The sequence below is a fragment of the Notolepis coatsorum genome (genome assembly GCF_963971535.1).
Source record: "Notolepis coatsorum genome assembly, chromosome: 13".
Classification (NCBI taxonomy): domain Eukaryota; kingdom Metazoa; phylum Chordata; class Actinopteri; order Aulopiformes; family Paralepididae; genus Notolepis; species Notolepis coatsorum.
In genome coordinates this window covers 20,942,017-20,967,146 of record NC_140177.1, presented here as the reverse complement: position 1 = coordinate 20,967,146, position 25,130 = coordinate 20,942,017, and the positions used below count along the sequence as shown (strand labels likewise).

Genomic DNA, 25,130 nt, shown 5'->3' with positions numbered 1-25,130 from the left:
CAGAGGTTCGCGCCATCTTCCCCCAGATCCTGCTGACCGACCAGTAGGAGTCGATATTGCAATAGCCAGGACTTATACCCCAACGGCTTCCCACCTACGAACACTGCCAATTGTGTTTGTAGGGATGACTGACCAAGCTGGAGGTACCGCTGACACCGGGATTATAACCCATGGGTCTCTGCGGTGGTAGGCGAGAGCTTAGACCAGGGGTCGGGAACCTATGGCTCGCGAGCCATATATGGCTCTTCTGGTGACAGCATATGGCTCCCAGACATTTTTTTAGTAAAAAAAAAAAAAAAAAAAAATGTAATACTTGTGATATTTCTTAATACTGATGGAAGCCTCAACGCCTGCATGAAGCTCAACCTCACCACGTATGAACCAGATTACAAGGCCATCAGCAAAACCATGTAGCACCAGAAGTCGCATTAAAAGTAAGACATATTTAATTTATTATACGTTAAAAATACTATATGGCTCTCAATGAAATATATTTAGAAATATTTGGCTTTTATGGCTCTCCCAGTCAAAAAGGTTCCTGACCCCTGGCTTAGACCATACACTACACAGCCACCCTCAGATATCAATTCTGAACTATTGCAATTTATTTTCTAATTGACGATAATATTATTCCAATAGCATTTAAAGATGTTTTAAACCTTACAAACTGTTACTACTTTATATACTGTAATAGATTACAAGAAAGTAACTCACAGATTTGCAGCCCACGTTCAACTCATCCTCATCGCCAGACGGTTGGGAGGCACTCGTTTTCATGCAGATGAAGCCGTGCTTCTCCGTACACACGCGGTCAGCCCAGTTCCCCTTCTGCAAGAGGCAAGTGTTCCTTATTCAACCACAAAGTCATACATTTAACAATGCATCCGTCTGATGGAGGTGTGAAAGATAAGGGTTGAGTGTGTAGATGCATGTTGCGTACAGTTTACACAAATAGTGTAGGAAACCATTTTGCTCTCTGAGCAAAGAGATGTCATATCCTTAAATCTGTGATTATGACACAGTCATCTGCAGCACCAGGACAGTATGTGTGCATCATACAGTATTAATGTAGAGCTCTCTACCTCTCCTCTGATTAGGACACAGTCCTCTCTAGCACCGGAGGGCCTGGGTTTGCCAAACTCCCAGCTGGTGAAGGTGACAGTGGATTGGTCACCCCAGTCAAACAGGCCCTCTGTCCTCTTGTCATTCAGACCGATCCACAGCTCATCAGAGGTCGCTGCAGACGTGGTGAAGGGAAAATATGGTAACACTTCATAATAACACTCAGTTATAAGACCTTTATAAGGTATTTGTAGATAATGAACTAATCATGAACAAACCATTTATATACATTCGTAATTTTTATTAAATCATGTATAACTATATTTGTATAACATTTACAAATTAGTTATACATTATTTATAACTCATTATCAACATTGTTTGTACTTGATTTGTTCATCATTAAATAATGTTGTTTAATGTGTAGTAACACATTTGTAGATGCTTTTAAAAAAGGATATGAAAAAACAACTATACCTCCATTTATTTGTTCATGTTCAACAAATGATTTGTAAAACATTCTTAAAAGATCTATAAATCATTTGCAGATGTTATTGTCTGCCCTAATCTAAAGTGAAGACTATTCATCATTAACAAATGTCTAATAGTTTGTTTATTTGTGGACTTTTATGAATACACACGAAGCAATTACCAAACTGATCTTTTCATGTTTAACAAATGATTTGTTAGACATTCATAAAACATCTATAAATCCTTTGCAGATGCTATTGCGTGCCCAAATCTAAAGTGAAGACTATTCATCATTAATAAATGTCTAATAGTTTGTTAATTATTTGGTGACTTTTTCATCACCTGTTACAAATGTTGTAGACAGCTTTCGGATCCACCCTTCTTTGTGACATCAAACAGTGACAGAATTAGGACTATAGATAAATGCAATTTTATTAACATATAAAATACATGTGCACACATTAGTGATGCACGATATATCGGCCGCCGATATAATATCGGCCGATATGGCCGTTTTTTTACACATCGGTATCGGTCCGATATCAAGATGGGGCCGATATCTGATATTAAAAAAAAAAAAAAAAAAAAAAAAAATGTAATATTTTTTTTTCTTTTTACATGTTTTGGCCTTAAATAGTTTCAAATCAGTCATTTCTGAAAATAAGTTACAAAAGTAAAAAAATTATGCGTTTTGGAAAATAGCTCTTTATTTGATTATCATAAAAAAAGTGTTTTCTATACAGAGATATCGACATCGGTAAATATCGGTATCGGCCAGAACAGCAATATTAATATCGGTTATCGGTATCGGCCACAATTTTCACATCGGTGCATCACTAGCACACATAATATATAGTTTAACCTGGGGGACACTAGGACCCAGGAGTTCCCTGGCCAGTTATTGCCAGAGTATATCGAGCAGACCTGGGCATTGTACGGCCCGCGGGATGATTCTGACCGGCCCGCGAAAGATTACATGATAATAAAAAAATATATATATATATTTTTTTATTTTTATTTTTTTTTAACTTTTTTTTTATGTCAACGTTCACACGCACAATATACGCTTACCTAGGATTTGACTTGATTCAACAACAAAGCAGTCGGGGCAAGCCGAAAACGGTCGAAAGTGTGGTTATTTGAAGTTTGGATTTCTTTTTTCACAACTGAGGTAGGTAGATTACATTTTTGGAGACTAAAGTACAGAAAAAGGGTACCGTTGGGTACCGGTATCGATTCATGAAATGCATAGCCATGTGAAAGCCTTAATTTGACAAAGTTGCAATTAATTTCAAGGCAACTAGGCAGCAACAATCTCAAACACATGAAAACCCTGAAAGAAGTCAAACCATCAGCTGATCACCGGCACAGGTACTCATCCATGTTGGGAGCACTGCATGATGAATTTTCAAGGCGTTTTCAAGATTTCAAAAAGGTTGAGGATGAAATGCAGCTGGTTTCCTCTCCCTTTACCTGCTAGTGCACCCACTGATGTTCAGCTTGAACTCATTGACCTGCAGTCTGATTCACTACTGAAAGAGCACTTTAAGTCAGCATCACTGCTAGAGTTCTACTCTGCTCTCAAAGAGGAGAACTTTCCAAACATGAGAAGACATGCTCAGAAGATGTTGGTTCTCTTTGGATCCACCTATATGTGAACAGACATTCTCAGTCATGACGTTTACCAAGTCCAGGTACAGATCCTCTCTCACTGATGAACATCTGGCAGCTGTGCTTCGCATCTCCACCTCAGACATGCAACCTGACTTTGATGGACTTGTTAAAGCTCAACAGAGACTGGATTTATCACACTGAATGAAAAAAAAGGAGCTGAAGAACACTAAAATGTGGAAATATAACAAGTGAAATGGGACACTTGATTTTTTTTTTCTTTTTTTTGCACAGTTCTGAAAACATTAAATGTTTAATATAGGCATGTAAAGTAAAAAAGGCTACTGGGACACTTTTCTTTACACAGTTCAGTGACATGTCTTGTTTATTTTGGCTATAAGATGATGTGATGTCTTTAGAAAGCTAAGAAAATCCTTGTTTCAATAGTATATGAAACTCAAAATAATAACTTTATTTGTATAGCACTTTTTCATACATGTCCTTTGTTATTAATGTTTCACATTTTGTTTATCATTTTGGAAATAAATTCTATTTGAATAAATTATATTTTTGAAAGCTAACCTCACCTTTTAATTGCCAAATAATAACATACACTCTTACCAGGGGTCAAAACAATGCCATTTACTGCTTTTTATATAGAAATAAAATGTATATTATGCATAATTGAGTTTGGAATTTTGGCCCGGCCCTCCAACATATTTTCAGTTGCTCATTCGGCCCCCCGGGAAAAATAATTGCCCACCCCTGATATAGAGGGAATCTCACGAATGAGACTTCACGTTTGTTCCCATCTGTTTGAATGGAAGCTACATACACGTTATACATCTTATACATGTGCGCTCAGTATATGTATGTAGTATGTGGGCCGACGTGTATGCTACATGAGGGTAATAATTTTTTGTATTTTCAGGCTGTATAGGCGCCGATACAGCCTGAAAATACAAACAATTATTACCCTCATGTCATCATCACATACCGCAATATACTGAGCACTCAGTCAAAGCTTACCAAAAGCACGAGCAGTGAACTCCAAGACCACGTGACTGAACTCAAACTAGAAAGAAACAGACTAAGAAATGACGTAAACTCCATGATCAAAACTGCAAAAAAAAATTTCATCAATGACAAAACCGAGGAAAACAAAAATAAACCACGTGAACTTTGGAAATTACTCAACAATCAACTAGGCTGCAGTAAAAAACTCAAAACCAGGTTCTCAAACATAAACATAAAGACGGACAACACGCTCATCACAGACAAGCTGGATGTAGCCAATTACTTAAACACTTTCTTCACAAACATAGCCACAACACTGGTAAACAAACTACCCTCCCACTCAGGGCAGTATGGGGTAGAACACATAGTAGCATACTACATGAACCTAGGCGTCCACAAAGACGACTTCAAACTGGAAATAGTAACTACAGATGAGGTACTCAAAAAACTGAGCGCCCTCCAACCAAACAAGGCCACTGGCCATGACAACATCCCCTCCAAATTCCTCAGAGACTCAGCAGCAGCCATCACCCCAGTCATCACACACATAATAAACCTCTCCATAAAACAGGGACACGTCCCCAAGGACTTCAAAATTGCGAGAGTAACACCCCTGCACAAAAAGGGCAGCAAATTAGACCCGGGTAACTACCGCCCTGTTTCTATCCTTACATCCATCTCGAAAGTCATGGAAAAAATAGTATACGAACAGATCGAAAAGTACCTCGCGGAAAAAAATCTAATCTACGAATTCCAATCTGGCTTCAGAACATCCCACTCCACTGACACATGCCTTCTCTACTTGAACGACCACATCAAACAAGAGGTGGACGCGGGCAAATACTGCGGCATGGTCATGCTGGACCTACAAAAGGCCTTCGACACTGTCAATCACACCATTCTGATTGACAAGCTAAAAGCAATTGGTTTTGATAGTTTATCAGTGAGCTGGATACAATCCTACCTGGAGGGGAGGGAACAGATGGTGGAAGTAAACGGTACCCTATCCCCCCCCCTCACAGTGAGCTGTGGTGTTCCACAAGGAAGCATACTAGGACCGCTACTATTCCTAATTTATGCAAATGACATGTCGTCAGCTTGTGACTGCAACTTGTTCCTGTTTGCGGACGACTCAGCCCTGCTGGTCTCTGACAAGAACAAGTTACAGGTTGAAAAAGCCCTCAGCTCGGAACTAGGCAAAATCTGCATATGGCTCGCCGACAACAAACTATCATTACACATGGGCAAAACAGAGTCCATTCTCTTCGGTTCAAATAACAAACTCAGCAAGACTGACGGCTTCTCGGTTACAGTGGGTGACAATATTATCACAAGGAAAGATGAAATTACCTACCTGGGTTCCATCCTAGAGGCTAATCTTTCCTGTGACAAAATGGCATCCAATGTAATAAAAAAAGTCAACCAACGAACGCGATTCTTGTACCGGATCTCCTCTCTGGTAAACAAGAATACCCTGAAGACTCTAGCAGGAGCACTCATTCAAGGGTACTACGACTATGCTTGCACCTCATGGTACCAAAGCACCTCAAAGGCACTAAAAAACAAATTACAAACATCTCAAAACAAGCTAGTCAGACTACTACTTGACCTGACTCCTAGAACCCACCTCACCCCTGCCCACTTTGACAACCTAGGATGGCTTAGAGTAGACGACAGAGTACAGCAACTTGCAATGGGCCTGGTCTACAAGATACACTACGCGACCAAGGTACCCATGTACATGTCAAAATACTTCCCAAAGGTCAGTGAATACCACGATCACAACACCAGAGGGAGCTCCACAAATCATGTAAAACCCAGATTCGGCTCAAACAAGGGACTAAACACGTTTCGCAATTATGCCACATCAATGTGGAACGCCCTGCCTAAAGCTGTAAAGGAATGTGAATCACTACCCACCTTCAAAAACACTCTAAAAAAACACCTACGTGAGACTGCAATTCGAAACTGGCCCCTACAAATGTCCTAACCTAGTTGTACAGTAAATGACCAAGTAAGGCTTTGTCAACATTCCAATGTACAGTGTAAAATGTGTGTGTGTCCCCTACCCAACCCCCCCCCCACCTCCAATGTACAGCCCTCACCCAACCCACCCAACCCCACCCCACCAACCTCCTCCAATGTACAGTTTCTACGCCAAATGTATATACTGTAGTGCCGAGAGATGGGAGTCGGAGACGGTAGCTCGGTAGAGCGAACAGCTTTTATTCAGTACACAAATACAACATGCTACGGCTACGTTGCGTGCAGATCACTGACTCGTGGTGGCAGGTAGTGCCACCTCATATAATGTCCGGGCGGAACTCTTGTTCCTAACAATAGTTCCGTGGGTGAATTATGTACCATTAACAATCACTACACAAGCCCCCCCAGAATTCAACCATGGTCAAAATCTCCACGGCGGGGAGAGACAACGACCCGGCCGCGGCGTGAGCGGACAACCAGGGGCGCGGTGCAAGCGATTGCGCCCTCCACGGCGCCCGGGGGCATGAACCGGCCACGGTGAGTGCGGAAAGCCAGGGGCGGGGAGGTAGGGGCGGCGCAAGCGCCCGTGTCCTCCCCGACACCCGGGGGCACAGACGTCGACGAGGCCAACGGCGGCTCCGTCGTTGGCGGGTCCCGGGGTAGCGGCGGACGGCCTCGGCGGGGGGAGAGGGCCAGCTCTAAGGGCTGGGAAATGTCCACGTGGGCGGGTTCAACCCTGTGGTGGTTGTACCCCACCTCAAAGGCGAGCCTTCGCCAGTCCTCAGGGGCCTGTGGGCTAGGGTGTCCGGTGGATAGGTCATTCAGCAGCGTCGGATCCGCGTGACCAATCGCGACGTCCTCCAGGCGTAGACTGGAATCTGCAGTCCCGAGGGCCTGGATGTCGTGGTCGGAGGCCTGTTCCGAGCCCCTGTCGACGTAGTCGAGGTCCGGCTGCACAGCTCCGATGACGACGTTGGGCTTCTCGGCGACGTGTCCCGCGGCGCCCTCGGAATCGTACGTGAGCTCTCGTCGTGCCGACCATGGCTCCGCTACCTTTGACTCAGACGTCGTGAGGGGTTCGTGGTCGGTGAAAGCTGTAAGCAGGCCGCCGTATGTCGCCTCATCGCGGACACATGCCAACGAAGCCCGTGTCTGTGCATTTATTAGGCGGCCATGTCTAATGTCCACGAGGAGACCGTGTGCACCCAGGAAATCCGCCCCAAGTAGTGGGAACGAAATGTCGGCCGTGATGCAGTCCCACGTGAACCGCTGGCCCCCAAAACACAGTTCCACGGTCCTTGTACCGTAGGTGCGGATAGGGGTATCGTTGGCGGTCGTCAGGCGTGGACCTCTATCATCGCCGGCGGTGTCCTCTTTTGTAGCTGGCAGGACGCTCCTCTGAGCTCCGGTGTCGCAGAGGAATTTGCAACCGGAGAGTGTGTCTCTCCGGTTGTGGTGCGGCGTGGCTCAGGGGTAGAGCGGGTCGTCCAATGATCGAAGGGTTGGTGGTTCGAATCCCGCTCAAGCCCATGTCCATCCCACTGCCGTTGTGTCCTTGGGCAAGACACTTAACCTACTTGCCTCGTATGAATGTGTATGCATGTGAATGAATGTTGGTGGTGGTCGGAGGGGCCGTAGGCGTTGATTATTCGCCACGCTTCCGTGAGTCTGCCTCAGGGCAGCTCTGGCTGCAATTGTAGCTTACCACCACCGGTATGACTGTGTATGAACGAATAATGGACTCTGTGAAGCGCTCTGGGTGCCATGAAGAGCGCTATATAAATCCAAGTCATTATTATTATTATAATGAAAAGCAGCCGGTTCGACACACCTGCGCTCACCGCTGCTACCGGGCGCAGGTGTCTGCGTTTATGCGTCATGACGAAAGTGCAAGGGGAACGGCATCTTGTCGCCCTCGCGCCGAAACGTGCGTGGTAATAACACAGGCCTGCGGCAGCGCTGCTCCTGTTCTTCCTCGCCCCTCCCCCCTGCGGCGTGTAACCGCGAGTCGAGGCTATTAGCCCTGGGGTAAAGTGTCGAGTGGCCAGGTAGAACCGATCTGCCTCCTCTGCCAGAGCACGGGGATCCACAACGTTTGTATTGGCCAGTGCCGTCTGTACCCGTGGCGGCATGTGCCTGAGGAACAGCTCTTTAAATAAAAAGTTCGGCTGCTCGGCGCCCAGCAGGTTCAGCATCATCTCCATATGCGCCGACGGCCTGCTGTCCCCCAAGCCACGTATATCCAGCAAGCGTCGGGCCCGCTCAGACGGTGACAACTCAAAAATCCTGAGTAGGTGCGTCTTAAACGCCTCATATTTATACCGGGCAGGCGGAGCTGTTATGAAGCCTACCGTCCTCGCCGCTGTCGTGCTCCCGAGGCTCGAGACGACGTGGTAATATCTCGCGGCGTCGTCGTCAACCCCTCGTAGGGCGAACTGCGCCTCTGTTTGCGCGAACCACGCCGCCGCAGAATGCTCCCAAAACTCCGGCAATCGAATAATAACGGCATCGTTTGCCATGTTCGGTTCGGTCCCTGATACTTCAGCGAGACCAATGTCGGGGTCACCAGTGTAAGAAAAGAGATGGGAGTCGGAGACGGTAGCTCGGTAGAGCGAACAGCTTTTATTCAGTACACAAATACAACATGCTACGGCTACGTTGCGTGCAGATCACTGACTCGTGGTGGCAGGTAGTGCCACCTCATATAATGTCCGGGCGGAACTCTTGTTCCTAACAATAGTTCCGTGGGTGAATTATGTACCATTAACAATCACTACACAACACTCCTTTTCTGGACACTTTTGTATCACAAACAGTACTGTATTTGCAAATCTGATATGTCATAAATGTATAGATGTAGCAGTACTGTCTATCTGTATGTCATGTATGTCATATATGTTATGATGAATTGAAAATGGGGGACCCTGGTGTAAACAAGACGAAAGTCTTTCTCTGGTCTGCATCCCCTTAACAATTGTATGTATTGAGATGTACTGTACTGTACCCATTCTGCAATCTGTTAATAAACTTTTCAATCAATCAATCAAAACACATTAGGAACCAACACATAATTCAAATGTAATGTTAGCACCCACCACATCAAGTACGTCTACACAAAATATAAGTTGTAGGTCGGAAATGATGGAATAGATTTACCAAGGAAAAAGGTGTTTCCATGGCTCTGCTAATGTATAACGTGTATGTAGCTTCCATTCAAACGGACGAGAACAAACATGCAGTCTCACTCGTGTGAGACTCCCTCTACAAGACATACTCTGGCAATACCTGGCCAGGGAACTCCTGGGTCCTAGTGTCCCCCAGGTTACACTATATGTTATGTGTGCACATGTATTTTATATGTTAATAAAATTGCATTGCATTGTCAGCTGTCACAAAGAAGGGTGGATCCGACAGCTGTCTACAGCATTTGTAACAGGTGATGAAAAAGTCTCCAAATAATTAACAAACTATTAGACATTTATTAATGATGAATAGTATTCACTTTAGATTAGGGCACGCAATAGCATCTGCAAATGATTCATAGATGTTTTATGAATGTCTAACAAATAATTTGTTAAACATGAAAAGACAACTCTGGTAATTGCTTCGTGTGTATTCATAAAAGTCCACAAATAAACAAACAATTAGACATTTGTTAATGATAAATAGTCTTCACTTTAAATTAGGGCACACAATAACATTTGCAAATGATTTATAGATATTTTAAGAATGTTTTACAAATCATTTGTTTAACATGAACAAATAAATGGAGGTATAGTCCATTATAGTGAGTTATAAATAATGTATAACTCATTTGTAAATGTTATACAAATATAGTTATAAATGATTTAATAATAATTTATGAATGTATATAAATGGTCTGTTCATGATTAGTTAATTATCTACAAATACCTTAAATGTGTCATAACTGAGTGTTATTATAAAGTGTTACCGAAGATATTTATGATAGAAAGGTTTCAGTGGAGGATCTAAATCACGTTATGGGTGAAAAGTGACAAAATCACTTGAAAATGGCAGAATACATACAGTACATGATAAGAACTCACAAATTGAGGTAGTGTTGTTTTGTGGATTTTCTTTGTGCCAAATTTACATGCGATTTGGTTTGGGTTGCAAAAAGGCAATACCACCTTTTGACATGTGGGTCATATGCAATGGTTTCCTCAGTAGGACTTCTAAGCATCAGGATGTTTTTTTGGTTTGGTTTGTTTTCTGAGATATTTTACATGTATTTATGCTTATAATAGTGGATGCACATTTAGCCATTTGAGTTAAGGGTTTGCTGCCCAATTCAACATTTACAGAACTTGTATTTCACCCCAAATAAAGAGGACACCCTTCCAAGCTCTCAAAGGCTCTTGTGAGGAAGCTGAAATGTAGTATGTCTGCTTCTACTTTTGCCTTATTTTCTGTACCGTAGCCAAACTGAGAGATTACAAAGCTCTGGTCCTCTATGTTGTGGACGTACCGTATCCAAGCTGAGAGATGACAAAGCTCTGGTCCTCTATGTTGTGGACGTACCGTATCCAAGCTGAGAGATGACAAAGCTCTGGTCCTCTATGTTGTGGACGTACCGTATCCAAGCTGAGAGATGACAAAGCTCTGGTCCTCTATGTTGTGGACGTACCGTATCCAAGCTGAGAGATGACAAAGCTCTGGTCCTCTATGTTGTGGACGCTTGCCAGGTCTCCTCCCTTTTTACGACACTCCTGCTGAGCCTCAGACCAGGCTTTCTTAGTCCGGTCAAGATAGAAGCAGTGACCATTGTAGGGGATCCATGAATGTGAACAGAACCCGGTCTCAACTGATCACAACAAAAGACAGGAATACAGATAATATAGTGACAAGACTGTAAGATAGACCATACAGTATAATGTAAGTACACAGAGTAGACTGTAAGATAGACCATAGAAGATGCAAGTACACAGAGTAGACTGTAAGATAGACCATAGAAGATGCAAGTACACAGAGTAGACTGTAAGATAGACCATAGAAGATGTAAGAACACAGAGACTGTAAATTATTTTTTTTTAATCACGGGAAATTCACTGTATTATTTTACAGATTACTTTTGTTTTTTATACTTTAAGTGTAAATGCCATAAAAAATACTGTAAATGACCTTTTATCAAAATATTAACCATTAAATAAAGGTTGTAATCTGTAAATGTATTTGATTTTACTGTGTTACCGTTTTCTTGCAGCTTTTTTTCTTACAGTGAATAACAGAGTAGACTGGAAGATAGACCATAGAATATGTAAGAACACAGATAGACTGGAAGATACAGTAGACCATAGAAGATGTAAGAACACAGAGTAGACTGGAAGATAGACCATAGAATATGTAAGAACACAGAGTAGACTGGAATATGCTTTGCTGTACCTGGGGCAGGTGGTGGTGAAGCCCCTCTTTTGTGGCAGATGTAGCCCAACCTCCTGGTGCAGGGTGAACTCTGCCAGGAGTACTGCACTGCGGAATCCATAACCCCACAGTTGTTGCCCGGACCAGGAAGTGGATGTCCTGAAACCAGAGGATCATTTAACTTGGGTTATTTCCAAATAACTACCAGTGCCTCAAATGATAATGAGTGATTACCAGACCTACCAGAATCCCATCTCAGGTAACGGAAGGGTCTTCCATCAGCCCACTGCCATCCATGTTCCTGGTCTAGAATCAACCCCATCCACATACGATAGTGCTCTTGTCCCAGTATCCCTGTGTGTGTTTGTGTGTTTGACAAGAGAAAGGAACATCAAAATGCATTATTGATGGAATACATAGCATTCAAAGCACACATGTAGTTAAACAATACAAGCAAGTGTCCACAAGGTGGCAGTGTACCTAGGATGTAGGACTGCTCGTGGGGATCGGTGATACTGAGTAACGAGGCCCCCTGCTGTTCACAGCTCATCTTAGCTTGATGCCAGGTGAGAGCTGATTGGCTGTTGATCTGGTAGTACGCTCCTGTCACCGAGTTTGCCGTCCAGTGCTCCGTGGCTGGGTGCAAGAGACAGATGCATAGATATGTAACAGCTAATACTTTGAACCAAAGAATGAAAGAATATTGGGAATGCCCACCATTTATGAATTCACATGTTTTCCCCCTGTCCTATGACAGTTTAGTCAACGTTTTATGAACATGCACTCTCCCTTAAAGTTTGAAAGACAATGAATGGTCACTCACTTTGTGGAGCCATAAACATTAAGTTGAGGTCTCACACACATAACGCTTAAACAAGTATGAACCACCGTTTAAACCTCATTTGTGTGTCAGAGCTCTCACAAACATCTTACGGTGCTACGCCTAAGTACCCCATTTATTGCCCCTTATGGTCAATAAAACTTGGAAAGCCATGCATTACATTCTCTGAATGCCGATAGGAATCTAGTTTGTGGTCGTAACGTTTCACGAGGTTGTGATTATCCTAGAGGTCACGATAGGTCATTTTATACAGTGAATGAATTTATTTTATGAAAATAACTAGGGATGCTCGATATTGTTTTTTTTACCGATACCGATATACCGATATTGTCCAACTCTTAATTTCCGATACCGATATCAACCGATACCGATATATGCAGGGTTTCCCCCCCAAAAAACGGAATAATTTCAGGTAATTAACATTACATATCTCTTGTTGTGGAATTAACACAACATTATGCATACTTTTGACAATAGATAAAATCAGAATTTGTTCATACTTGCTTGCCTGGGTAAATAAAGGTTCTAGAAATGTAAAAAGAAAATAAGGAAAAAAATAAATATATATTGAAAACCGATACCGATATTTTCCGATATCACATTTTTATGCCGATATCAGCCGATAATATCGGTAGGCCGATAATATCGGACATCCCTAAAAATAACACATTTTTACTGCATGCAAATACATCACATGCATGGTCCCGCCCAAAACGGCATGTGATTAGTATAGCATGTCTGTAAAGGACTCGTGGCTACCCAGACAACCGATTGTCAGTCACATATCTTGAGGTGAGACGTCAAGGGACCCCTTTTAATAAATTTTTTTATTTTTTATTATTTCAATGTGTCAACTATTTGTGTGTGTGTGTGTGTGTGTGTGTGTGTGTGTGTGTGTGTGTGTGTGTGTGTGTGTGTGTGTGTGTGTGTGTGTGTGTGTGTGTGTGTGTGTGTGTGTGTGTGTGTGTGTGTGTGTGTGTGTGTGTGTGTGTGTGTGTGTGTGTGTGTGTGTGTGTGTGTGTGTGTGTGTGTGTGCGTGCGTGCGTGCGTGCGTGCGTGCGTGCGTGCGTGTGTGTTTGTGTTTGGCTCTTTTCATTTTAGATTTTTAATGTGTTTGTTAATGGAAATACAAGCAGGGGCGTAGCTGGGGGGGGGGGGGGGTAGCTTAGGATGATTCCAAGGGCCCAGCACTGAGGGGGGATTTTTTTTTTTTTTTTACTAGACATCACTAGTTTTGATGCTCTCATTGATACTATGTTTGTTTCTGAAGTGTGTATGTGTGTGTGTGTGTGTGTGTGTGTGTGTGTGTGTGTGTGTGTGTGTGTGTGTGTGTGTGTGTGTGTGTGTGTGTGTGTGTGTGTGTGTGTGTGTGTGTGTGTGTGTGTGTGTGTGTGTGTGTGTGTGAGATATATAGAGAGAGAGGGGGGGCTTTGGTAGACTATTGCATTGGTCCATTCATTGAAGATGAACGCAATGCGACATCCTTTACTAGGCTCACCCACCAACAGTGCAGGTGCTGAACTGCTGATCCGAATGTATAGGTAAAAACCATATTATGCGTTTTCATCAATAAAAAAATTGCCAAAAAATTACGCGCGCTCGCATTCACTGGGGGCCTACAAATACATTCTTTCATGGGGCCCAGAATCTGGAGCTACACCCCTGAATACAAGTATACAGTTGTAGCCCTTAAGACTCTCTGCACTGCCGAGTGGGTAGTGGGTACCAGGTGTGTGCCGTATTAACGGTATCAACCAGTAGGGGCGCTTGTGTTACACCTGGTTACTTTTGTCTCTAGGTAAAAGGGAGAGGAGAAAAAAATACGTATATGTATGTTTTTGTCTTGTTCTATGTGGACCCGAGGGGAATAGCTGTTGTCCAGGTGACAGCTAATCGGGATGCGAATGAACAATAAACAATAAATAAAGCCTAAATTCAAAGCATTATTTAGCCATCTTCCTGACATGCTAGCATGCGAGCTTGGTACCAATGTATACCTCAGCTTGTCTAGTTTCATGTCAGCTTGGTACCAATGTATACCTCAGCTTGTCTAGTTTCATGTCAGCTTGGTACCAATGTATACCTCAGCTTATAGTTTCATGCAAGCTTGGTACCAATGTATACCTCAGCTTGTCTAGTTTCATGTCAGCTTGGTACCAATGTATACCTCAGCTTGTCTAGTTTCATGTCAGCTTGGTACCAATGTATACCTCAGCTTGTCTAGTTTCATGTCAGCTTGGTACCAATGTATACCTCAGCTTGTCTAGTTTCATGTCAGACCAGCATCTTCACTCAAACCTTAAGACTGATCCCGCCACAGCCTCTGAAAGACAGTCCTGCCAGGGATCATGGTCTCAGAGGGTCAAATAGGGTACCTAGAACTAGAACTAACCAACTAGAACTCAAAATGAACTAGCCAACTAGAACTCAAAATGTGACTTGGAATCATCAGACACAGAAGGTAGACGAGGGTCCAAGGCATCAGACTTGTGTTGTCCAGGCGACACACTGTATTAATGAAACACATCTCCAATGGTATTATGGTAATGTAGCATAAATATGCCTCTCACACATTATCAAAGTAAGATCATCACCATTATTATAGCTACCGGAGTCTCATGGCCAGTACAGACTGTCAGAGACTCTCCCTCACTCTCAGTCTCCACCTTTAAATCCAGACTCAAAACCTACCTGTTCTCCCAAGCATACAACCTTTCCTACCCATAACCACCCTCCTCCAACCTACCACCTCCCCTTCCCCTTCCCTACTTTCTCTCTGTCTCCAGTCCCCCCCTCCCCTCGGTTTTCCTTACTTCCCTGATTGTTCCCCTACTGGACTTTGTATTTGTTACTTGTTACTCGTGGTTTTATGTCTTGTGTATTCATACTGTTGCTTATTCCCTGTGGTTCTATGTTTCTCTGTTCATTTGTTTTGCTTATTGTTAGCGTCTTTGGGTTCTTGAAAAGCGCTATACAAATAAAATGTATTATTATTATTATTATTATTATTATTATTATTATTATTATTATTATTATTATTATTATTATTATTATTATTATTATTATTATTATTATTATTATTATTATTATTATTATTATTATTATTATTATTATTATTATTATTATTATTATTATTATTATATATTATTATTATTATTATTATTATTATTATTATTATTATTATTATTATTATTATTATTATTATTATTATTATTATTATTATTATTATTATTATTATTATTATTATTATTATTATTATTATTATTATTATTATTATTATTATTATTATTATTATTATTATTATTATTATTATTATTATTATTATTATTATTATTATTATTAATTAGTATTATTATTATTATTATTATTATTATTATTATTATTATTATTATTATTATTATTATTATTATTATTATTATTATTATTATTATTATTATTATTATTATTATTATTATTATTATTATTATTATTATTATTATTATTATTATTATTATTATTATTATTATTATTATTATTATTATTATTATTATTATTATTATTATTATTATTATTATTATTATTATTATTATTATTATTATTTATTATTATTATTATTTATTATTATTATTGTTATTATTATTATTATTATTATTATTATTATTATTATTATTATTATTATTATTATTATTATTATTATTATTATTATTATTATTATTATTATTATTATTATTATTATTATTATTATTATTATTATTATTATTATTATTATTATTATTATTATTATTATTATTATTATTATTATTATTATTATTATTATTATTATTATTATTATTATTATTATTATTATTATTATTATTATTATTATTATTATTATTATTATTATTATTATTATTATTATTATTATTATTATGTATTATTATTATTATTTATTATTATTATTATTATTATTATTATTATTATTATTATTATTATTATTATTATTATTATTATTATTATTATTATTATTATTATTATTATTATTATTATTATTATTATTATTATTATTATTATTATTATTATTATTATTATTATTATTATTATTATTATTATTATTATTATTATTATTAGAGAGACTCAAAAGGAGCTTCTATCCCCAGGCCATCAGGATGCTCAATGACTATAATGCAACACTAACCCATCCATCTACATTCATTGCACACACATCCACATGCACACACTCACTTTAAACACTCACCTTTAACACCTAAGACAAAGTGCATTTTGTACTTTAGTTTGTATATTGTATATTTTTTATAGTGTTTGGTCTTTATTCCTCTTTACGTTTTTTTTTTACTGTATGAAGCACAATCACAGGGGGGTCATACAGAACCAAGCATTTCACTGTAATGTGTATGTACCTGTCGACCAAAAACGCACTTCTTCAATCAATATCTGAAGAACTGAAAAACCCCCACTATCCTTCTTACTGTCTTCTACTATCATGGACTCTTCCTAATATACTAACATGTCTCTACTACTATGCACTCAAGTTTCAACACTTTGATGAACATTGTTACTCAGCTGAAAGAGTTGTACCCTTCCTGCTGACTTGTTGTACAGAACTTGTAAAATGTAAATGTAAATGTACCTTATATGTGACAATTATTTTTTTTACGTGAACTTGAACAAGATAATACTCACTGTGGGTGGGGCAGTAGCCCCAAAGTTGACTTTCATACTTTGTTTCCACTGCACACCAGGGACGCATGCTTGAGGTATCATAGGTGGTGCAGTCAGAGAACCATCTGTCTTTGTACTGGAAGGGAAACATGCAAGGCTTGCCGAATGCATTTCCACCAACGGTGTACCATTCTAAAAGGAGAAAGAAAGGAAGCAGAGTGAGAACCTGAGCTGATGCAGCGTGTCACACCTCTAACCCTTTCACCGCCACACTACGAAAGGGTTAACCCTGGCACTGTGACATTACAGAAGGTTAACCCTTTCAGTGCCCACACGACAAAGGGTTAACCCTGTCACTGTGACATTACAGAAGGTTAACCCTTTCAGTGCACACATGACAAAGGGTTAACCCTGTCACTGTGACATTACAGAAGGTTAACCCTTTCAGTGCCACGCGACAAAGGGGTTAACCCTTTCACAACCACACTAGATAAGGTTAACCCTTTCACTACCAGCGTTTGTTCCCCACTTTTCTTTGTTTGATATATAATTTAGCCTGATCATATTCCTCTCTAAGTTTGAGCCTTAATATTAGATGGTTGGTAAATAATTGAATAAGTGGAAAGTAATGAAGTCATTGAAGGAGGAGTTTACTAAATCCAGACAAATTCAACCTTCTACAAAGACGGCTAGTAGTAGCTCTTTGGAGTCACATATTTTGGTCAGAAATATCATAAGTAATATCATCATGACATATATTAGGTATTTCCTATCATTAAGATAGACATACATGGCCTGTGGTATACCAGTTTCTCATAATATTATCATATTATATAAATGAAGAAAAAAAAGAAAAAAACATCTCTTCCACTCTATAATCTTCCTTGTTACTACCTACTATATTACTATGCACTCAACACTGCAGCGCCCAAGTTTCAATACTGTTTGATGAACATTGTTACTCAGCTGAAATAGTTGTACCCTTCCTGCTGACCTGTTGTACAGAACTTTGGATAAAAGTGTCAGCTAAATGAGATAAGATATTCCTTTATTGATCCCCTTGGGGAAATCCAGGCATCATATCAGCATGGGGGGGGGGGGGGGGGGTACAGGTATGGGCATGGTAATAGTAGAAATACATAAATATAGGTAATACAATTATAATACAGTAGAAAGGTAAAATAAATATAAAAAATAGGCAGTGTAAACAATAATAAGCATAATGAGCAAGTAGGCGGTGTAATCATACAGATGAGGGTCTGTATGCCCTATCAGTTATATTATGCACTACAATAAATATGGTTACAATAAACACTATAATCTAAATATACATATACTATGAGTAAGTAAGTATACAGTATACACAGGTGCAGTATACATAAGGCATGTATGGTGTGATATACTTCATACATTATACAGTGTAGTCTGTGTCGTAAATGACTAAATGGATACTGTATATACTGTACCTCTGTGTGTTCTTGAGCAAGCACCATTGTTTGTCCTAAGAATCTTGAATCGACTAATGCTTCCCGTGTCTCTGGAGAGAACTGATGGTCCCACGTTGTTGGCGTCGTTTATGAACAGCTGTTCACCTTTGAGGGCGAGCAGCGTTTGATTCCTGCATTCCCACTTTTGGAGGGCATTCTTTTCGTCACAATCGTAGAAGCCAATCTCACTGCCCACGCTGTTACCCTGTGCCCCCAGGCACCTGCCGGAGGATGGCTGGAGAAAGCGGTCATTGGATGTCCAGCGTATTGGATGGCAATCTCGTGCCAAACACGTCGTGCGTGTGTCCGAGAGTACGAACGGTGAGGAATCTGTGGTGAAAGAGATAGTCGTTCAAAACCATCAGTGTACTGTAGAGTCTAGAAAGACGCTCCACTCTCTGATAACAACCCCCTAGGCGCTGTTACCCAGACTGTACGACTCTGAACTCTGTTGCCTACTCAATTCATACTTATACCTACTACTTTCTCTCTCTGTATGATAGCATGTACAACAGTGCTGTATATACCACATATTTACATATATTTAATTATTTATATTTACCGCATACATAAATATATATCCACATTTGTCTGAATAATATACCTGCATATATAACCCATAGCTATGATAGCATGTACAATAATGCTGTATATACCATTTATATATACTCATTCTCACCGCATATATATCTAGCCACACTGCACTGTCTGTACTTACCTGCACATAGTCCTTTACTATACCTATATCTGTACATATCCTACAATTCTGTGTCTTAAATTTGTATCAGAAAATGTTATCGATATACAACTCATATACAACTAGGATATCAATTCACAGACTGAGCGGACATTTAAAACAACACAATCCTAAGCAGCAGAATCCCCAAGCAATGTCAACAGGTTGATGGCATACTGTACCTTTTGATGCCAAACACTGGGATGCTTGGCTCAAGAGCACAATGGCTGCAACTGTAATCCTGATGGTTAGCATATTTCTGGTGTGTCTGAAAGCAGTGGATGGTGTCCTTGCATTGCCAGCAGAGGACTCGCTGGTTGTGGGTTTGATCATGAAAAGGAGGCGACTTTAAACTTTGACAGTTCCTTGTCCTCCTCATGTTACCCTATTTCCAGTGAATAGGTGTCATATACTTCACTACATATATTTCATCATGTTTGTTCTGGTAAAAGGGATGTGGATGAATGACACGCCCTCACTTCTCCATAATTGGAATGCTGATGCCTGCATGTATGACAAAACAAGTTCAAGTTCAAGTTCAAGTTCAAGTTCTTTAATAGTTGTCATACAGAAGTACAGAATACTTTCATACAAAATGCTACTTACTGTTACGCTCCAGAGACTGTGCTAGACAAGATAGTATCAAATAACATAATAACATAATATAGCATGAATTTAGAAGAAGAAAATGAGGTCACAGTGTTCGGTATAGACATATGTACAATGTTCTGAGTTACCATATAATATGCAATACACAATACTATGCAGTGTACTAATGTACAGTACTATCTAGTGCAAAGCAGAAATGGGATGAGGTACAATTTTAGGTACAATTTACAGTAAGGTGTACGAGTTGTAGTGCAATCCTTCATCCATAAATATAAAGTGTGGGGAGTGGGTGCTACAGTGTGTTTGTTTAAAGTGGGTGTGTGCTATAAAGTGTGTGGAGTGGGTGCTGCAGTGTGTTTGTTTAAAGTGAGTGTGTGCGTGTGGATGTGTGTGCTATGTGTGTTTGGTGGTTGTTGTTGTGTAGTGTTCATTCATTGTTCGTTTAGCAGCCTGATGGCCTGGGGATAGAAGCTACTTCTGAGTCTTTCTGTGCTCGCCTTGAGACTCCTGTATCGCTTGCCTGACGGCAGCAGTTCAAAGAGGCAGTTGTTCGGGTGGCTCGAGTCCTTAATAATTCTCTTAGCCTTCCCCTTGCAACGCTTGTAGTAAATGTTCTGGAGGGTGGGGAGCCCCCCTCCAATTGTGCGTTCGGCTGAACGTGTCACTCTTTGTAGTCTGCTTTGGTCTTTTGCAGTGCTATTCCCAAACCAGGAGGTGATGTTGCCGGTCAAGATGCTCTCTATTGTACATGAGTAGAAGTTCATGCAGAGAGATATTGATAGATTGATTGATTGATTGATAGATAGATAGATAGATAGATAGATAGATAGATAGATAGATAGATAGATATATAGATAGATAGATAGATAGATAGATAGATAGATAGATAGATAGATAGATAGATAGATAGATATATAGATAGATAGATAGATAGATAGATAGATAGATAGATAGATAGATAGATAGATAGATAGATAGATAGATAGATAGACAGACAGACAGACAGACAGACAGACAGACAGACAGACAGACAGACAGACAGACAGACAGACAGACAGACAGACAGACAGACAGACAGACAGACAGACAGACAGACAGACAGACAGACAGACAGACAGACAGACAGACAGACAGACAGACAGACAGACAGACAGACAGACAGACAGACAGACAGACAGACAGACAGACAGACAGACAGACAGACAGACAGACAGACAGACAGACAGACAGACAGACAGACAGACAGACAGACAGACAGACAGACAGACAGACAGACAGACAGACAGACAGATAGATAGATAGATAGATAGATAGATAGATAGATAGATAGATAGATAGATAGATAGATAGATAGATAGATAGATAGATAGATAGATAGATAGATAGATAGATAGATAGATAGATAGATAGATAGATAGATAGATAGATAGATAGATAGATAGATAGATAGATAGATAGATAGATAGATAGATAGATAGATAGATAGATAGATAGATAGATAGATAGATAGATAGATAGATAGATAGATAGATAGATAGATAGATAGATAGATAGATAGATAGATAGATAGATAGATAGATATGGTTGTTATTGTTTAAAAGGATCCCCATTAGCTGCCACCTAAGTGGCAAGCTAGTCTTCCTGGGGTCCACACAGAAAGACGACACAAAACACAAAACATAACAATACATGAGATACATATGACAATCACAATTCATATGATAAACAACCGTCCTCTTTAAAGCATTTGATTTTGGACGTGGTAACATAATCTGTCCATCATCGGCTGACCTAGTAAAATAAGAATGAACCTGACTGCATCTGACAATTTGTTTGTATAAGAAAACAGGCTGAGACGAAAAGACAGTGTTTCTGAAAAATGTAACGTGTTGAAAACCAGCCTATATTCTCTACCGTTTTGAGGCGAGCTTTGAAGGTGGAGAGTGTAGGGGAGTCTCTGATGGACTGGGGGAGGGAGTTCCAGAGTCGGGGTGCAGTACGAGAGAAGGCCCGATCTCAGAAGTTTTTAAGCTTGGATGTCGGGACAGTGAGGGAGGCAGTGGAGGAGGACCGGAGGGAACTGGTGGGGCGGTAGGGAAGAAGGAGATCAGTCAGGTAGGGGGGGGCCAGGCTGTGGAGGGCTTTGAAGGTGATGAGTAGTGTTTTAAAGTTTATGCAGTGTTTGATCGGGAGCCAGTGGAGGGAGTGAAGGACAGGAGTGATGTGTTCGCGGGACCGGGTGTTAGTGAGGAGGCGGGCGGCTGAATTTTGGACCATTTGCAGTTTATGGAGGGAGCGGGAGGTGATACCAGTGAGGAGGGAGTTGCAGTAGTCCAGGTGGGAGGAGATGAAGGCGTGAATGAGGGATTCAGCAGCGGGGGGGGGAGAGGCAGTGACGGATTTTTGCGATGTTGCGGAGGTGAAAGTAGGATATTTTTACGATGGAGCGGACGTGGGGGTCAAATGAGAGGGTGGGGTCAAGGAGGACACCAAGGTTTCGGACTAGGGGGGAGGGGGTGATGGTGGAGTCGTTGATGGTGAGTGTGATGGGTCCGGATCTGGTGAGGGTGGTTTTGGTGCCAATGATGAGAAGTTCAGTCTTGTCACTGTTCAGTTTGAGGAAGTTGTGAGTCATCCAAGTTTGGAGTTCTGTGATGCAGGATTCGATGTGACTGAGGGGTGGGCTGTGGGGGGGGATTGTGTACTGATGTAAATTTGGGTGTCGTCAGCGTAGCAGTGGAAGTTGAGGTGGTATTTACGGATGATGTGACCAAGGGGGAGAATGTAGCAGATAAAGAGCAGGGGGCCAAGGACTGAGCCTTGGGGGACCCCCTGTGTGACTGGGGAGGGGGAGGAGGTGTGGCCGGAGAGGGAGATGAATTGGTGTCTGTCTGTGAGGTAGGAGGAGAACCAGCCAAGTGCGACGTTAGCAGGTAGCACTGAAATCACTGTGCCCAGAGGAGTGGTTAGGCAAAAAATAGGCACAGAAGAGAAGCACTGGGAACATGGTGCGCTCCGGGGGGGGGGGGGGGGGGATTTTTTTTGTCAAATCAGTTGTGCAATAGTAACTTTTGGTGAGTTGTTTCTATACAATTCACTTATACGACATTTAGGTATGACACAGGACTACACAAGCATTTTTAGTATACAAATGTGTCAACAGACTAAAGCAGGGAACCACAATATTTTCCATACAAATTATGCAGAATGTAATATCATAATAAATGTCTATGATTTTTCTTGCAATTGAGCCCATTTTCATTCGATACGGTTCTGAGGTGTGTGTTCAACAGAATGCAGTAACAAAAACACGTTCACAAAATGTATGGGATACTGAATGCTGAACTGCACTGTTATAATCACTAAGCCATTGTAATACCTTACCTGTGTCCCTGTATCACTTGTCTCTGCTGCCCTTTGATAAAAAAACGTCTGTATGTCCATTTCCCGTTTTTGTGTGCATATTTCAGTAAAAGTGAGATAATTGACTATATAAAAACATGCTAGGGCTGTACCGAATAGTTCGAAGCTTCGTTCATAATGTTGACATTCAAATTCTAAATCAACATAAAAAAATGTAACACTATGATCGCCGGGGACGAGTTAAGACGTCATTCCTAGCCATGCTCATTCTGCCGAAAACGCCGTAACTCGTCTTTGATGTCAATATTTCAAAAATCTGTCATCGAAATCATATTTCCTTTCCGGAGCCCTGATATGTACTGGTGAGCTCCACTCAACTGTCTAACGGTTCGAGAGCGCCATCTGGTGGCCGATCGGCAGGGGCGCGCCAAACAGGAAGTGCTCATCCATATGTGCTCCGGGCACTCGCGATCGGTAGCCGGACTCCATCTCAACACACTGGATGATCAATCGCTCGCCCTAACTCAATAAACAATGTTATTTGGACGTATATAGTATTATACAACCTGGAAATGGTTCATCAGGATCAACATCCCATAATCGAAAACGGTCTACTCCACGCTGATCGTCCAACGGCGCGAGGAACATACGGTAAGATTCAGCGTTATTTTCTAACGTATTCCATATAAACTGCTATGATGAACATATGACCCACTCTGGATGAATCATCTAACGCTGCCCACGGAATTATAAACGATCCCCCGCCCATCCGGTCATCATCAGATCATACGTAGATCATTCTAGAAGTATGTCCAGTTGAAATTTTTCATCTCGCACAGATTCCTACCAAACTGTATTTGATCATCAATATAATGCATTTAGGGCTATAAATCACGTTCTGAAGAAAGCTGCAGAAAACGATAAAAACATACTTATACTTTAGACCATATTTTAGTATGAATATGTGAATGAAAAAGTTTAACGTTGCTACACCCTGAACAATACATATAACATTGAATGGGCCATAATAATGGCAATGTAGCAATAGAATTTAAAAAGTTATAGCCCTGCAAAGAAGGGGAACTTCTCCATAGACAAATAGAGCTGACGAAGGATGGTAAATTATGAATTTAACCCATGGCGATGAAAGTGTTAATTATAAAAAAAAGAAAAAAAAAAGAAAAAAAAAATATTTTACAATTTCTATTTGCCAAGGTATGGCGAGTGCCATACCTTGCCATACCAAAACGACGTCCCTGCATGCAGGACTGTCATTATTTGTTTACCTTCGGTCTTCATGTTCTGTTTGTCGTTAATGCTTCTTACAGTGGCTTGACTGTCAAAGCCCTGACACCATGACTTGTAGCTGAGCCATTCTGACAGATCATGCAGCGTGTGGGTGGTTCCGGCCCGGGCAGCTTGAACTGATGCCGTCGGAAGTCAGCTCGCTGTTCTGTAGGGAGCTTACTCAGCACTCGAGCTACATGTGAACCACAGTTCAGTTCGACTTCCCCTTCTGGACGCCTGTAGCTGTTCCGCAACCGTTCCTACTTCCGGGGTAGGCCTGATTGGCCCCGACAGGCACGTGACCCGCCGCGGCCACGCCCCGCGGCAGCCCCAGGAGCAAGCGCGCTACTGCTGGAGTTCGCTTCGCCTTTCACATCGCTGCCGTTGGCGAAAGCAGACAAATGAATGACTAATTCGGTCAGAAATAACGTAACTAATAACGTTAGTAAGCACTGCTTATATGCTTATTATGTCTGCGGGGTACAGTAAACGTTTCTCCCGGTACATTCTGAAGAGCACACCGCTGTATGTTGGAGAACCAGCGGTACATTCTGAAGAGCACACCGCTGTATGTTGGAGAACCAGCGGTCTTCCTCACTCGAGTGAGACTAAAGCCGTGCACAGCTCAGCCCTGTGAGACG

The 25,130-nt window shown here is 41.0% G+C and overlaps 1 protein-coding gene across 1 annotated transcript in view; it reads right to left on the bottom strand.

The window, feature by feature from the left end:
• The window catches only part of LOC311239285 (macrophage mannose receptor 1-like), a gene marked incomplete at both ends in the record, with an annotated part of 55,972 nt that extends 36,752 nt beyond the window's left edge, over positions 1-19,220 (bottom strand). Inside the window, 9 exons of the mRNA XM_084327592.1 lie at positions 715-828; positions 1,083-1,237; positions 10,795-10,971; positions 11,550-11,687; positions 11,772-11,882; positions 12,009-12,164; positions 17,029-17,199; positions 18,474-18,715; positions 19,213-19,220. Of these exons, the coding sequence (XP_084183718.1) occupies positions 715-828; positions 1,083-1,237; positions 10,795-10,971; positions 11,550-11,687; positions 11,772-11,882; positions 12,009-12,164; positions 17,029-17,199; positions 18,474-18,715; positions 19,213-19,220 (1,272 nt within the window). The remainder of the gene's footprint in view (positions 1-714; positions 829-1,082; positions 1,238-10,794; positions 10,972-11,549; positions 11,688-11,771; positions 11,883-12,008; positions 12,165-17,028; positions 17,200-18,473; positions 18,716-19,212) is intronic.
• Between the last annotated feature and the right edge of the window lie 5,910 nt (positions 19,221-25,130).